The sequence below is a fragment of the Eulemur rufifrons genome, chromosome 14, assembly GCF_041146395.1.
Source record: "Eulemur rufifrons isolate Redbay chromosome 14, OSU_ERuf_1, whole genome shotgun sequence".
NCBI lineage: Eukaryota > Metazoa > Chordata > Mammalia > Primates > Lemuridae > Eulemur > Eulemur rufifrons.
Genome location: NC_090996.1, coordinates 19854677 through 19871418, shown reverse-complemented (window position 1 = coordinate 19871418; position 16742 = coordinate 19854677). Strand labels below are relative to the sequence as shown.

At 39.2% G+C, this 16742-nt stretch overlaps 1 protein-coding gene across 1 annotated transcript; it reads right to left on the bottom strand.

The window, feature by feature from the left end:
* Window positions 1–1219: 1219 nt before the first annotated feature.
* ZKSCAN2 (zinc finger with KRAB and SCAN domains 2) lies at window positions 1220–16464 on the bottom strand. The gene is made up of 7 exons (XM_069486599.1): window positions 16060–16464; window positions 14897–15083; window positions 12781–12872; window positions 12295–12421; window positions 7589–8254; window positions 5206–5685; window positions 1220–2142 (listed from the first exon to the last, which is right to left on the bottom strand). The coding sequence occupies exons 1-7, from the start codon at window positions 16462–16464 to the stop codon at window positions 1220–1222; spliced, it is 2880 nt and encodes a 959-aa protein (XP_069342700.1).
* Between the last annotated feature and the right edge of the window lie 278 nt (window positions 16465–16742).

The following is a 16742-nucleotide window of genomic DNA, read 5'->3' as shown; positions in this document are numbered from 1 at the left end:
CAATTTGGTTTATAATCCTACGAACAGGGACTAGAAGCCTCAGAAAGAGAGACTGGTATATTTAACACAGCCAGCCTTGGAAGTGTTGGTCTGGACTGAGGTAGCTATCTGATATAAAGCAGGCCTAAGGAGTCCAACTGGTCTTAGAAATATTATTAATAAATGTCTCAGATCTCTACCACACTTTTTCCATACCGCCTTAAAGTTTAGAAACATTACTATACAGTATTATACTGAAGTGTGGGGAGGGAGGTACAAAATATGTCAACATACCAGTCATGTTCTAGATAAGAGCCAGAGAAGCTACAGGGTTGAACTAGAATGTGTCTGAAATTCTACTTTACTTTAGTGAGACACATCACGAGCATGCATCCCATTCAATCTGAAGAGGGCATGGTAGTCCAGAAGAGTCAGAAAGGAGCACCCAGAATAATTAAGAGGTATGTGTAGGACTTGTGAGAAACAGCTAAAGGAACTGGAATTACTTATTGACTGGAGAAGCAGGAGTCAAGGGGATTCAAGTCTTCGGGTACAGAAAAGGACGCTGGGTGATCGATTGCTTCTCATCTCTATGGAGGGCAAGACATTAGTAACAGGATTTCAGTGACAAGACAGGGATTCTTCCCTAGCTATTTGGATCAACTTCTTGACACAAAAACGTACACGATAACGGACTTCTGAAGAAAGCTATAAAATCTTCACTCTCCTTTTGTGAGTATATTCAAAACCAAGATGGATTTGATGTAGTTCTGATCAGACTCCTGAAAGTTCTACCCAAATGTGAAAATCTGTTATCAAGTTGCATCCAGGATCTCATGTAGTATATAATGAAAAAGAAAAAAAAAAAAAAAAAAAGAAAGAAAAACTTTCAGCATTTTTATCTTTTTGAAAACAACTCACCAACATGGAAGGATCTTGAATGCTGCTGGACTTAGCAATCCAATAACAGTGGCCTCAACATACTGAAGAGACTTTCATTCTGAACTCAGACAATTACCTTCTCCACTTTATTAAAGGAGAAGTTGAGATACATAGGAGAGGAACAGACTGATCAAGTTAGAGGCAGAGGTGAGAACAGGATGAAATTAAAGTGTTTAGTTTCTTTACATTCTCAAGTTAATCTTGGGAATTACACTTTATAGCTAAGAAAAGATTGCTTCCAAGAGTGAGATTAGGGTACAATGGCTAAAGGGACATTTAGGAAAAGAAGAGATCATCATCAAAAGGTTTTCCTGAATTCATCGATCTTTCCCTTATGTGGGTTCTCCGGGGCATACACAGATGGAGGGTGTGGCAGAGGCTTTTCTCTCACGTGAACTTCCCGGTGTTTGGTGAGAACTGAACTCTTACTGAAACGTTTGCCACACTGGGCACATCCATAGGGCTTCTCTCCAGTGTGTATTCTCCGATGTTCTCGAAATCTCGTACAGTTATTGAAACTTTTTTCACAATCCACACATTTGTAGGGATTCTCTCCAGTGTGGACTCTCCGGTGGGCACTGAAATGAGAACTGTTGGTAAAGCTTTTCCCACATTCTCCACACTGATAGGGCTTCTCACCAGTGTGGGTTCTCTGATGTATAATAAGACTAGAGCTTTGACTAAAGCATTTTCCACACTCTCCACATCTGTAGGGTTTCTCTCCTGTGTGGATTCTCTGGTGGGCACCAAAATTTGAGGAGTCATTAAAGCTTTTCCCACAGTCAAGACATTTAAAAGGTTTTTCTCCTGTGTGGATCCTTTGGTGTCTGATTAGGCTCCTGCTTCTACCAAAGCACTTCCCACAGACACTACACTTATAAGGATTTTCCCTCTGGTGGTTCATCCTACACATAAGACGAGCACTCCTTCCAAAGCTTTCTCCGTATTTGAGAAGTCTGTAGGGTCTCTTCCCCATGAAAAGTCTCTGATGCACTACAGTTTTCCCTACGTCTCTAGGCTGAGATATCAGCTTTCCCTGTTTAATTCCTTGAAGGTTTTCCCATTGTCTTCCTGAGATGCATTCCCTTTTGCGGTGTTTACCGAGATCAGTATTCTGGGAAACAGCTCTTTTGGACTTTTCTATTAATGCTCTATGCTGTTCCACGTCCTTATATATTACCTGCATTGGATCCTCCTTGATACCACTTCCAATTTCAAAATCTGGAAAAAAAAAAAAAAAAGACAATACAAATTTCACACAATTCCTATATGAACATAAATAATTAACCTGGCCTGCAAGGGTTGGTATGCTATGATCCCTATATACTTCACCGGCCTGAGATCCTGTGACTCTTCCCTGATTCATTATGCCATATTTTCTTGCAGTTCGTGTGCAGGCCAACAACACCCAGTACAGTATAGGCTTTCAGAAACATTTTGTGAATTGAATTATAATCTAGGCTATTATTCCTCACCCATATCCTGATTAACATGGGAGCAACTTGGCTTACCTAATTCCCCTCTAATTCATCCTGTCTTCATTGTTTCACACCTATACTAAAATATACCACACTATGCTAGTCTTTAGAGTATACTAGAGTACACTAGAATATATTCTAGTGCCCAAGTCCAAATTCCTCAAGGGTCTTGAGGGACTAAATTCACCAGTATCTAGTCGTATCCTATCCAAGAATACTTCCTATTTCTCATTTGTTCTTGTCCCTTTGTTTTTCTGGTTGTCAAATTAACCACACTAAGTCAAATTTTAATTCTCACTGTTCCCCAAACTGGAATTATTGTCTCCTCACTCTTTTATCTACATCTCATGTTCACTACAAGGTGCATCTCGGTTCCAGCTTTTCTGTGAAGTTTTCTGGACAGAGATCATGACATGTGAAGAGACACAAGCTTGGGAATCACACAGCTCTGGTTCTGATCCCATCTTGGTCACTTATTAACTGTGTGATTTTTGCATTAACTTTTTATTATGGGAAATTAAAACATATAGAAAAGTAAAGAGAATAGTATTTATGAATGACCATGAATCACTTACCTACCTTTAACAATGATCTATTTATGGTCAATCCTGTTTCATTTCTATTCCCACACACTCCCTGTTCCTCTACCTAGACTATTTTGAAGCCAATTCTAGACATCGTATTATTTCCTGCATAAATATTTCACAAGCTGTGTAATTTAGGCCCAATTCAGGTTTGATTCCAAAATCCTCATTCTTTTTTTTTTTTTTTTTTTTTTTTTTTTGAGACAGAGTCTCACTCTGTTGCCCAGGCTAGAGTGAGTGCCGTGGCGTCAGCCTAGCTCACAGCAACCTCAAACTCCTGAGCTCAAGTGATCCTACTGCCTCAGCCTCCCGAGTAGCTGGGACTACAGGCATGCACCACCATGTCCGGCTATTTTTTTCTATATATATTTTTAGCTGTCCATATAATTTCTTTCTATTTTTAGTAGAGATGGGGTCTCGCTCTTGCTCAGGCTGGTCTCGAACTCCTGAGCTCAAACGATCCGCCCACCTCGGCCTCCCAGAGTGCTAGGATTACAGGCGTGAGCCACCGCGCCCGGCCCAAAATCCTCATTCTTAAGCATCTGCTACTCTGCCTTGTTTCTACTTGCCAGTATCAACATTAATTTCCTTCTACCCATTTAGTTGAAACTGCTAGGATCTCTCATTCCCAAGTGTGGTGGCTGTGGTATGGATTGGGGAGAAGAGGGAAGCCATCAATCAATCCAGTAATTTAAGTTAAAAAAACTCCAACAATGCCATCTTTCATTTAGCAATAGTTCTTTTAAAGCTTTCTGATTGAGTCCAACATTGTTCTGGAGTTCGGAGGAAGTCTCAGCCTAGCAGATGGCTCAGACAGAACCTGATAATTTGATGATAGGTCTGGAACTCACCTTAAGATTCACAAGGACTCTGTTTCCGCAATTATCAAAACCAGGATTATACAGGACTGAAATTTAAGCCTTTATAATTTGCCATATAAATACTATCAGAGAGGAAACATATGAACTCCCTTCTTTAATGTAACTGGACATTACTTTCACTTGCTGGGCTTCAATTCTGTAGTCAATTCAGGCAAACTGGAGCCTCTTGCTTCAAGAAACTATTCCTACACTACCTCACACATTCAAATGATTCCTGGGGGATTAATGTAGTGCTACCAAAAGACAGATCTCCTGTCCCTCAGGAGCTCACCATTTACTAGAAGATCTTAGGACACAGAAAGTATTCTGTGCCATAAGACAGACAGACAAAGTATAAGAGTTGAGAGAGAATTTGGACATGAACATATATAAAACCAAGGACATTCAAGATGGAGGGAACATCACGAGCTAAAGTTTAGATGTGAAAGAGCTTAAGGTACAGGCAGGAAATAACTAGTAGTTTTGCTTTGAATAAGCATAGAGTGTAGGAAGAAAAATACTAACACACAAGGCTAGAAGAATAAGATGAGCTCAGATTAAAAATGGATGTAAAACTTCAATAAAAGTATGGATGGGAAAAACTGGTTTGGAGACTTTTACGATAGTCTAGGCAAGAGATAGACAGAGAAAGACTGAACTACAGTAGTGGCTATGGTAACGGAAGAGGGGACTGATAAGACATGATAGTCTACAACCAATGACAAAATGTGTCACCTGCCTGGACGATGATGATGAGGGAGGAGGTATCAAGATCACCTCTGAAGTTTTAAGTCTGGATGAGCTGTGGGAGACCACAGGGAAGAGCCATGAGGTAGGGAGGAAAATGGCACTTTAATTTTGAACATATTAAGCCTGAGCTACTGGTCAGATGCCCATGATGGTATCTAGCAGTCAGTGGGAAAGATGCAGGGCAGAGCTCGGGACCAGAATAGTCTCTCTCTCATTTTGTCTTTGCTTATTGTTTTTTCTCATACATACCACATATAGCTGTGAGATATCTGTTTTGAGCTTACTGACACACTCCCTTCATCCAAGTTTTTCTCATATATAATTCCAAGTTCTCCTACCTCACTGTATTTCCAGGAGACACACTGACCCATACAGGCAAAAACCAAGATCCCAAAGACCAAGTCACTAAAATATGAGTTTCTCCTTTGAGTCAAAAGCACCAGGGGAACAGGAACTGTTTTATTCATTGTTATATACCCTGTTCCTCAAATAGCACATGGCTTTCAAATATTTGTTGAGTAAATATTCGCAAGCAGTGTGTCAGATCTACTGATTTTTCAGTAAATCACACTTCCTCCTCTCTTACGACTAAAACTCCTTCATAATCCTTACCATTCAGATCTGCAGGTCCCTGGAATTCTGGCTCCTGTATAATTTCCTCCTCACTCATTCTCTCGCTGCCAGAATCTTCTATCACTGCCTCCTGTGAGGTATCCTCTGCTTCCCAGCCTGTAGGTTCCTCGTGTTCAACCTCAATACCCTCTCTTTCTTGCTGTAAGGGTGAAGAGACTTCTTCTGGGGTGCTGGTGGAAGGGGCAGACGACCGAGAGTTAATTAGGGCATCCATCTCCTTGTAGAATGCACAGGACTCTAGCACGTGGCCGTTTTTCACTTTGCGGTAACTCTTCTGAAGGCTTTTGAACTTGGTTCGGCACTGTTCTGGTGTCCGCAGGAAGCCGCACTCTCGAAGTTGTTCAGCCACGGCCCCATACAATTTGCTCTTCCGATGACAGGCTTGAAGTGCTTCATAAAACCGAGTCTCAAGGAGGATATCAAGAAAAGTCTTGGTTTCTTCATAGCCCCAGTGCACACCTGCCATTCAAGGATAAAGTTCAAAGACATCAGAAAAGGAGTCATTATGAAATGTAAGGGGATAAAAAAAATCACATTCACAGTAGCAACAGGAACTATGATATGCCTAGGAATAAGCTTTGCAAGAAATGAGGTCTATATAAAAAATCTATAATATTTTATTGAAAGACATAAAAGAACTAGAAAAAATAGACACTATGTTTCTGGACAGAAGGCTCAAGTTGAACAAATATCAATTCTCAAATGAATATATATAGTCCAAGTCCCAATGAGATTGTAACTGAAATTGATAAACTCATCTAAGTTTACTTGGAAGAGTAAAAATGTAATCCCCCAAATCTGCCATTGCTATGGAGATTGACTAAAGGATTTAACTGTCTAAAAGTATCTTCTCAAAGTAGTTAAGAATGGACTAAAATACCCAATCAGAACTTTTCCCCCTAAAGTTCTTATCACTTCTTTAACCAGCATTCCTGAAGAGCAGAACTATGTCCAAAGTAGTTTTGACATCACTGAGTCCTCTACTTTGAAAGATGAAATGATCTGCAAGACAAGCAGATGGTCTGTATTTACAGTAGGATAAAACTTTTCAGGACATGTCTGAATATAATTGGTTAAATATGCTTTTTGTGCGTTTTGTAATCTTTAGTAAGAAAGAGTGATTTTTATCCTCTATCTTACTGGGTGGTCTCTTCTGGCCCTATCACTGGATTCCCATGTTTGAAATCACCTCAAGAACCCAACCCTCATGTTTATGGATTTTCAGATTGGTGGGTAACAACTCCCTGAGGTATTCTTAGCCATATTTTACAGACGGGAAAAATGAAGCTCAAAGTAGTTATACCACGTGTTCACTGTCACACAGTTATTAACTGGCAGTTTAACTCTGCATGCCCCAGTCACCAAATATTCAATACCAGCTTTCTTTTACATAGTATATCTGTCTTTTTAAATTTAAGGACTCTGTGTTCTTATATTTAAGATATATCTCTTATAAGCAACATACAGTTGTTTTTTAATGTCTATTCTTTGCCATTAATGATACATTAGAATTTTTATCTACCATCTATTTTCTTTGAATTTGACATCTATTTTGGGTTCCCTTTTTTATTTTCCTTTTTTTTTTTTTGAGACAGAGTCTTACTCTGTTGCCCAGGCTAGAGTGAGTGCCGTGGCGTCAGCCTAGCTCACAGCAACCTCAAACTCCTGAGCTCAAGCGATCCTCCTGTCTCAGCCTCCCGAGTAGCTGGGACTACAGGCATGCGCCACCATGCCCGGCTAATTTTTTCTATATATATTTTTAGCTGTCCATATAATTTCTTTCTATTTTTAGTAGAGGTGGGGTCTCGCTCTTGCTCAGGCTGGTCTCGAACTCCTGAGCTCAAACGATCCGCCCACCTCGGCCTCCCAGAGTGCTAGGATTACAGGCGTGAGCCACCGCGCCCGGCCTTTTTTTTTTTTTTTCCTTTTTTTGTCTTCTTTTAGATTAAGCAAAAATTTTTAGTTTGTTTTTTAAACTCCTTTAACTTGTTGCATATTCTTTTACTGGTTATAATTATGCACCCTTGACTTATTACAATCTAATACAATTGATTGCTTTATACCAATTTTCAGATCCTTAGAACCATTTAGCTCTATTTATCTTCCTTCTACAAGGCCCCAAATACTCAAAAACCTGCGCTGTGCCCTAAACTGAAAAAGAAAACTCCAGGGCCACTCAGTGCTTTTACTCAGACTGCACTGGGCACAGAAACAAACTTCAGAGAGTACTTGCAGTTATGTGACCACATCACAGTGAAGTGGCAAGGCATGTTGACAGCACATGCCAGGTTTGGTTGCTTCTAGTTTACTTCTTTTTCCACACATCCATTTTCATACCAGAAAAACAAAGCACAATTCTTACCACTCAGATTTTGAAACAAGACAGGGGCACCACGGATCTCAGACTTGTGGATAAATTCAATGCCCATTTCATCACCGTCAGAATCTTCTGCTGCTTCCTCCTCCTCCACCAAACTGATCTGTTCTTTAGCAGTGACGCCAATTCTCTTCAGTCTGGGCAGAGATATCATCCCTTTTGGCTTATCAGTGGATGAAGCATGGGCTGCAGGGTTCAACAAAGCATCCATGTCCTCAAAGAAGGCGCAGGGTTCTAGCATGTGGCCATTTCTCACTTTTCGATAGCTTTTCTGGAGGCTTTTGAACTTGGTCCGACACTGTTCTGGAGTTCGGAGGAAGCCACATTCTCGCAGCCATTCAGCCACAGCACCATATACCTGGCTATTTCGGGGACAAGCCTGAAGTGTTTCATAAAAGCGAGATTCTTTGAGAATTGCAAGAAAAGTCTTAGTTTCCTCATAGCTCCAATGCACACCTGCTATTTTTTCATCTTCTAAACCCCATTGTTGCTGCTCTCTCCATGTTTTTCCTGCATTCCTTGCAGGGATCTGAATAGCATGAATTGACTTTTCCTTGATATTCCTCTTACTAGAGGAATATAGACCTAGAATCCATGGCTCCTTTCTTTGTTCCAACTGGGCTATCTTGTTAGATGTAGACACTGTACTACCTACAGTAAAAGAAACATATTTCATGGTAGACATAGAAGTCATTACTGCATGCCTCAATCTGCTATAGCATGTTGTCCTGGACCTCTTCTTCACACCAAAGCCTTTCTCAGCTATGACAATGCATGCTATAGTTATTCTTACATGACTGCTTTGGCACAATCATCTATCTATTAACTTATACTATTGGTTTACTTCTCATATGTGTATCACTTTTTTTCCTAGCTAGTTCTTACAGGAAAAGCTTTAAGGGTAAGAAACATATTTTATTACCTTTGATTCTCTCTCAGTAGCTAACATTGTGTTAGATTCAGAGCATGGTCCTAATCAGTATTTGTTACTTATAAAATAAAGCGTACTTGTATCTGTTCCCCACACATCATCCATGTCCACCCAAACATACACACACATATATATATATATATATACACACTGGGGCCATGAGAGATGAGAAGTCAAGAGTTTTTGCAAAACTATATTACAAAGCTAAAGTAATCAAAACAGTATGGTACTGGCATAAAAATAGATACAAAGACCAGCGGAACAGAATACAGAGCCTAGAAATAAATAAATTCATGTATGTATGGTCAATTAAACTTTGACAGGGATGCCAGGAACACACAATTGGGAAAACATAAATAAATGGTGTTGGGAAAACTGGATATCCACATACAAAAGAGTGAAACTGAACTACTTATGTTATACCACTCACAAAAGTGAACTCAAAATGTATTAAAGACTTAAATGTGGCCGGGCGCGGTGGCTCACGCCTGTAATCCTAGCTCTCTGGGAGGCCGAGGTGGGCGGATCGTTTGAGCTCAGGAGTTCGAGACCAGCCTGAGCAAGAGCGAGACCCCATCTCTACTAAAAATAGAAAGAATTATATGGACAGCTAAAAATATATATAGAAAAAATTAGCCGGGCATGGTGGCGCATGCCTGTAGTCCCAGCTACTCGGGAGGCTGAGACAGGAGGATCGCTTGAGCTCAGGAGTTTGAGGTTGCTGTGAGCTAGGCTGACACCACGGCACTCACTCTAGCCTGGGCAACAGAGTGAGACTCTGTCTCAAAAAAAAAAAAAAAAAAAAAAAAAAAAAAAGACTTAAATGTAAGACCTGAAACCATAAAACTCCTAGAAGAAAACAGAGAAAAAGCTCCTTGACATTGGTCTTGGCATTAATTTTTTTGGATATGACATTAATAAGTATACGCAACAAAAGCAAAAATAAGTAAATGGGACTACTTCAAACTAAAAAGCTTCTGCACAGCAAAGGGAACAATCAACAAAGTCAAGAGACAACCTACAGAATGGGAGAAAATATATGCAAACTATGTATCTGATAAAGAGTTAATATCTAAAATACACAGGGAATTCACACAACTCAATAGCAAACAAACAAACAAAAAACCCAACAAATAATCCAATTAAAAATGGTGCAAAGGACCTGAATAGACATTTTTCCAAAGACATACAAGTGGCCAAAAAGTAAATGAAAGGTGTTCAACATCACTAATCATCAGGGAAATGCAAATCAAAACCACAATGAACTATCACCTTATACCTGTTAGAATGGTTATCATCAAAAAGACAGAAGATGATTAAGTGTTGGCAAGAAGAAAATGGAACCCCCTCGTGTACTGTTGGTGGAAATGTAAATTGGTACAACCATTATGGAAAACAGAGGTGCTACAGAAAACTAAAAATAGAATTACCATATGATTCAGCAATCCCACCACAGGGTATACAGCCAAATGAATTCAAGTCAGTATGCCAAAGACATATCTATACTGCCATGTTCAATGCAGTATTATTCACATATAGCTAAGATATGGAAGCAACCAAGTGTACATCATTAGATGAACAGATAAAGAAAATGTATTATATATATATACAATGGAATACCATTCAGTCTTAAAAAAGCAGGAAATTCTGTCATTTGTAACAACATGGATGAACCTGGAGTACATTATATTAAATGAAATACACCAGGCAAAGAAAGACAAATACTGCATGATCTCACTTACATGCAGAACATAAAAAAGTCAAACTCAGAAGTGGACAGTAGAATGATGGCTACCACAGGCTGGGGGAGGAGGGAAGACAGGGAAAAAGGGGAGATGTTAAAGGGTACAAAATTTCAGTTAGGAGGATTAAGCTTTAGTGATCTACTGCATGGAATGATGACTATAATAAATAAAAAATGCATTGTGTATTTCAAATTTGCTAAAACAGTATATTTTAATGTTTTCACCACAAAAAAATGAAAAGCATGTGAGGTGACGGATTTGTTAATTAGCTTGATTTAATCATTCAACAAGGTAAACATGTATCAAACATCACATTATACCCCTTAAATATATACAGATATTATTTGTAAATCAAATATATTTTAAATAAGACAAAAGATAACAAATGTTGGTGAAGTTGTGGAGAAAAGGGCACCCTTGCACACTGTGGGTGGGAAATAAGTTGGTACAATCATTATGGAAAACAGCACAAAGGTTCCTCAAAAAATTAAAAATAGAACTACCATATGATCCAGCAATCCCACATCTGGGTATATATCCCGAGGAAACAAAATCAGTACTTTGAAGAAATATTTGCACTCCTATATTCACTGCAGCATTATTCACAATAGCCAAGACATGGAAACAACCGAAGTGTCTGCTGATGGATAAATGAATAGTGAAAATGTAAAAATAAAGAATTCATAGACATATGTAAATATACACAAATAATGGAGCACTATTCAACCATACAAAAGAAGGAAATCCTGCTATTTGTGACAAAATCGATGAACTTAGAGGGCATTATGCTGAGTGAAATAAGCCAGACAGAGAAAGACAAATATTGAATGATTTCACTTATATATGGAATCTAAAAAAGTAGAACTCATGGAAAGACAGAACAGAATGGTGACTGGGTGATTGACAGGGGCCTATGAGGGTGATAGGAAGATGTCCGTCAAACGGTATTAAATTTTACTTAAAGATTAATAAGTTCTGGGAATCTATTGCATAACATGGTGACTACAGCTAATAATACTATATTGCATATTTGAAATTTACTAAAAGATTAGATCTTAAGTATTCTCACTACACATGCACACCCCTACACAAAGGTAACTATGTGAAGTAATAGATGTGTTAATTAACTTGATTGTGGTAATCATTTCACAATGTGTGCATATATATATAAAAGCATTAAGTTGTATACCTTAAACATACAGACTTTTATGTGTCAATTTACCTCAATAAAGCTGGGAACAATTTTTGGCAGAAGAATCTAATTTTCAGATAAAAACATATAGGACCCCACAAACAGATGTATCAAAGAAATAAAGTGCAGTTGTTTGGCTTAAGGAGGTTGTGGGGGTGGGGGGCAGAAAAGCCTTATAACTTAGGTTCTTGTTCCTGAGACATATCAAAGTTACCTTTTTCCTCAAGAGAGACTGAAATCTACTCTTTGATTACATAAAGGGGAAAAATAATCTGTGATTTCATATTTTATAATTAGTACAGATATTTTTCATAAGTATTTATTGAAAACATAAAATATTTCATTAACTCAAAAAAAAAAAAAGAACTTTCAGAGATATTCTGGTAAGGTTAATAGGAAAGAGTGGTAAGAATAGGAAGCAAATTGAGTTTGCTACCTTATAATATTGAAGACATAAATATGTCTTAAATTTGAATCCTAGCTACACTGCTTACTTTACTTTTTGACCAGAGGAAGTTTCTTAACTTCTCTAAGCCTCAGTTTCCTGGGGAATAACACCACCTACTATGCTAGGCCATTTATATAATATAAATATGACAGTCGTATATAACTCTTCTCCAATGTTTTAAACACTAAATTATTTTATTTTATTTTTTACTGGAAGGAAGAATGGGTGAGATGAGAGAACCTAGACAAGTAATTAGACAATCCATGGAAATCCTCTTTAAGTGTTAACATTTATATCTGACTGTCTCATAATCAGTATAAATAAATATACTAGAAATCCCCAACTCTTTTATTTGGAAAGGAAAAGAATCCTTACCCAAGGAGACCATGTTCCCAACATTCTCCTTCCTGATACCCCGGTAGAGGTCTCTGTGAGCAGGAATCTGATGCACACTCTTTTTGTAGGAAAAACCTCTCATCATGTGGACATCTTTCAATGGTTTCTGTAACGACACTAACACCAATGACTACCAAGATAACTGTGTAGACCTCCAAAATATTAACGATCATGGATGAAGCAGAAAAGGGCCCTAAAGAAGAATTGAAATCAAGGAGCGAAGTATGTACTATGCACCAAATGAAGCAGAAGATAAAATAAAGAATCATAAGATGAGGTAAGAGACATGATCCGGTAAGGAGTCCCATTAACTCAAAAGACTCGGTCCAATCTTTTCTGGAAAAGGAATAAAGAAGAAAAAGTCTCTTGGAAGGAGTACACAAATTTGAGGATACTAAAAGCACAGGAAATCACAGTCACTAAACACCCTAGGAAGGAAGGCCAGAAAGGACAATTACAATTTACCTGGGACCCAGAAGGAAGTCGTGTGGCTGTCACTTCTTGATCTGTGGTGCTCCATTCACCAGCAGGGGCAGGAACCCACGGAGAAGGTCGAGCTGTAAAAAGAGAAAGAAATAATTAGTATTCTGGACTCTGGCCCTTTAATCCCTGCTGCTTCTCCTGTTAAGAAATGGGAATGTATTTAAAAACCAACAAATACAAATAGATCATTTTCTTGATGAGTTCAGAATAATGCCTCAAATCATAGTACCCTAAAGTCAGGCTCACAAACTCTAGTGCTTTCAGGGAGTGAGCAGTTAGTATACATGATGAAGGGGGCTAGGTAAGGACTGTGGGGAACAAGAGAGAACATGTCCCATGGGAAGGGCATGGCCAATGCTCAGCTCCAGCAGATGCTTCAATGTGAAACCAAGGCTATGGCTCTGGTAGAGCCAGAGCTTCTCAATTTTTCAAGAGAAGCCAGAAATCTGGACTTTATATGAAATCTCAGAAGTGTTAAACCATGAGAACTAAAGATAATCAACAAAGACCCTAAATGAAAACTCTTTGTAGGTGAAACAAAAGAAGTCTGACTTGGCATGCAAGTTACCAGTTTATGATCCTTAGTATAAGTTCCCTATGAGTGAATATTGTCCTAAGAACGTAGCATACATAGATGCATAGTAATGGACACTACGGGCAAATACACCCCTCCAAGGGTGGAAGGAAGACATATAAACATCTATATAGCAAAATTTGTGGTCTAACTTCTTCCCTATCTCGGGAAGACTTCAAGAATAAACATCACTTGTGACCAAGAACTCAAAAGCTTGCTCCACCACTCACTAAAGAAGCAAATCAAATCACTTCCTTGGAACCATTATAATCCCTGAGGCACACATGGCTGGAATCATACATCTTTTCTTAGAATGAATTCATTTTTCTGAGATATCTATCCCTCAAATTTTCTGTCCTCTATGCCCCCATTAGTACTTCAACTTTTCCACTTTAGGAATTCCTTGTTGGCTTGGGATAGCAAAACCGAGAAATAACCACAAATAGGTATTTATTGGAATGACTTCATAGGTAGAGTCACTGGGGCCATCTAATCCATGTGAACAAGGGAGCTTTGATGCTAGCTAATAAACACATTCTGGATAATTCAGAAAGCACTAATATTTGCAATGCATTATATCATAATATGAATTGGGGGATGGGTAAAAGGGTGGGATACAGTAGCAGTCAATCTTGCCTCTCAGTGCCGGGTTGTATAAATCAGATTTGAAGTTTAAAAGTAATTGTGCTACACTAATGACCTCGTTATTTCCCTTTTACAGATGAGAGAATGGAAAGTTTGAGAAGTTAAGTACCTGACCAAAGCCACAGATAAAAAATGGCAGAGCTAGGTTTTGAATCCAGGTCTGTCTGCCTCTACAGCCTAACCTCTTAACCTCTGTGCATTAATGCTCCTTTTCATATTACTTGCCAAGATCACAGAGAGAGGGTGGCAGAGACAGGATATAAACGAAAGTCTTTGGACTGTAGGTCCGATGATCTTACCAATCCTCTCTTTAAGACTGAGATAGAGCTACACTTCAAGGGATGGAAAGATCACTGTGGACTGGGAAGGACAGGGTGTTCATTTCCTCGTATTTGACTTGATTTATTAATGGCTAGAGCAGCTGTGAACATCAGTGGTCCCTTTGCTGTGAAGACTTACTATTTATTCCTCTCATTACGCCACTTCTCTGTGTTGTCTTCATTTGTAAGTCAATTTTTAAATATAAATGTTTGTTTCCCTTTCCAAACAGTTTTTCAATTTGTTTACAGTCAGCCAAGAACACATACACATACACACATGGCAGGACTAAAAAACAAGCTGACTGTGGAATGGAGATTGAAAATAACACTACAAGACCTCGATGCTGGCCCAGGCAATCTCAGTTTCCCCAGATTCCATCTTTAAGATCCTTTTTTCCTTATGTTGCACATGTTCCCAACTCTTGAAGCCTTTCTCCCCAAATACTCAATTTACATTCAAATATATATTTAGGGGACCTTACACTGAGCAATTCACAGTGTAACGGATACAATATAAATCTGCACAGTCCCTGCACTGGGCATGCCGAGTCCTTCTTACCATTCTTGGGTAAGGGTTGATGTTCTCTCTTTCGGTTCAGCTGTTCCTGGTGTCCTGAGTGGAGGCTTCCAGCTTCCTCCCGAGATACTACCCTGGCTTGGGTCTTCATCTGATCTGGCTGAAAGTCTGCCACCTCCCACGCTGCTCCAAGTGGGGTTTGCTTCTTTCTGTGTACAGGACTGCTGACCTGGGAAATAAAGTCAATACCATAATGGAAAAAGGGAGGAAAAGAGGTACAAATCAGGGCCAAATTTTCTCAAGAAAGAGAAATCAAAGGAGGATAGAAGACATAAGAAGGAATGAAAATTTCACTCTATTCCTAAGGGTGTCCCTGAGGGCACTGGGTTAACAGTACTGTCCAGGAGTTTGTGCATAAAGGAACAAAAGAGGGCATAAAGGAACAGGGAATGCATAGCCTCCCTGTCACTAGAATAGCTATTACTTAAGTCCTCACATCTATTAGGTTCACAGAAAAGTAAAAGTTATCAGAACATATATATTCACTAGTGAACTGAAAACTTATAAAATTAATCTCCACATCTGTCTGTCTATCCCTGATCAACACAGTCACCTGCTGATATATTTTACACAACACAAATCCTGTGCAAGGTGAAACTGCAAACCTTGCAAATGCTACAGGATTTCATCAGGTTAATGAAAGGGATGTTAAAAAAGAACTAGAAGAGCATGCAAAGATATTGAAAAATGAAGATCTGGCAGTTAAACTGGAGCAGAGTGACAAGGATGATGGCAATGAGAGCACTTCAGAAGAAACTGACTGGAATATTAAACGATTAGAGAGGACTCTGGGATAACAGATGGAGTTCATCTTTTTTTGAAGGGAGGAGCAAAAATAGCCCTCTTTGATCAAGCTGCAAAAGTCAACCCCTGTGAAGCATAACCATATTGTTCTCTCATATAATTTTCTTGCAAATTTTATGCCAAAGATTAAAACAAATACTTGGGTGCATAATGTTTAGTTTCATTTGCAAGATAATATTTCAATCAAATTCTGATCCCCTTTTAAGTGGATTTACTTTAAGCGTCTTTTATTAGTACCATTATCTTTCCATAATAAGCACCACTTCTTGCAATACATCCCTGCCCACATGCCTTTCTCATTCCCTTCTTTCTAAATACAAAAATTTGGAAAATCTTCTCACCTGCTGTCTTAGTTTTCCAGTCTCTTTCTCTAAATGTACTACCAGCGCGACCGCCTCCTCTCCACTTTCTGGACACTGCTTCTGTGCCCAAGCCTGAATCTTCTCTGGTAAAATGGTGAGAAACTGCTCAATGACCAGCAGTTCAAGTATCTGCTCCTTGGAACGTATTTCTGGCTTCAGCCACCGGCAGCAAAGTTCCCAGAGTTTACTGAAAGCTTCATGGGGTCCGGTCACATCCTCATAACAGAATTGCCTGAAGCACTTGCGAAAGGTCTCAGATTCAGAAATATCTGATCCTTCCAGAATGGGCTCTGATGTCCACTCGGGGTCTTTCTCCACCTTCATTATTAGGCACCCCTCAACTTCCAGGGGCGCGTCGATCTGAGGGTCCAGGGCTGCAGCCATGCTCCAACTCGGGGGTCAGCCTCACGTCTAGCACAAAGTAGGAGCCCAGTAACCTTCCAAGACGTCCCTGCTTAATGTTCTTGGAATTGTGGTAAGGTAGGGAGGTAAAACGACAGTGTAAGCAGGAACAGGGTATTCCAAGCTGATTAATCAAATCTATCCGAGATCCTTGAATAGGTTAACGTGTAGCCTACGTCCAAAAACCCAGTCTCTTCTCCAAACAAGATGTGTCCTCGCAATGGGATCTTCCAGGGTGCATCCCTTTTAGTGCAATGACG

Bases quoted from the DNA above. Each gene is read 5' to 3' on its own strand.
- ZKSCAN2 (XM_069486599.1), bottom strand. From the start codon at position 16,464: ATGGCTGCAGCCCTGGACCCTCAGATCGACGCGCCCCTGGAAGTTGAG. The intron at 8,255-12,294 runs GTAAGGATTCTT...CTTTTACTGTAG, and splicing joins TGGGAACATGGTCTCCTTGG to GTAGTACAGTGTCTACATCT. The intron at 2,143-5,205 runs GTAAGGATTATG...TTTTTTTTCCAG, and splicing joins GGGACCTGCAGATCTGAATG to ATTTTGAAATTGGAAGTGGT.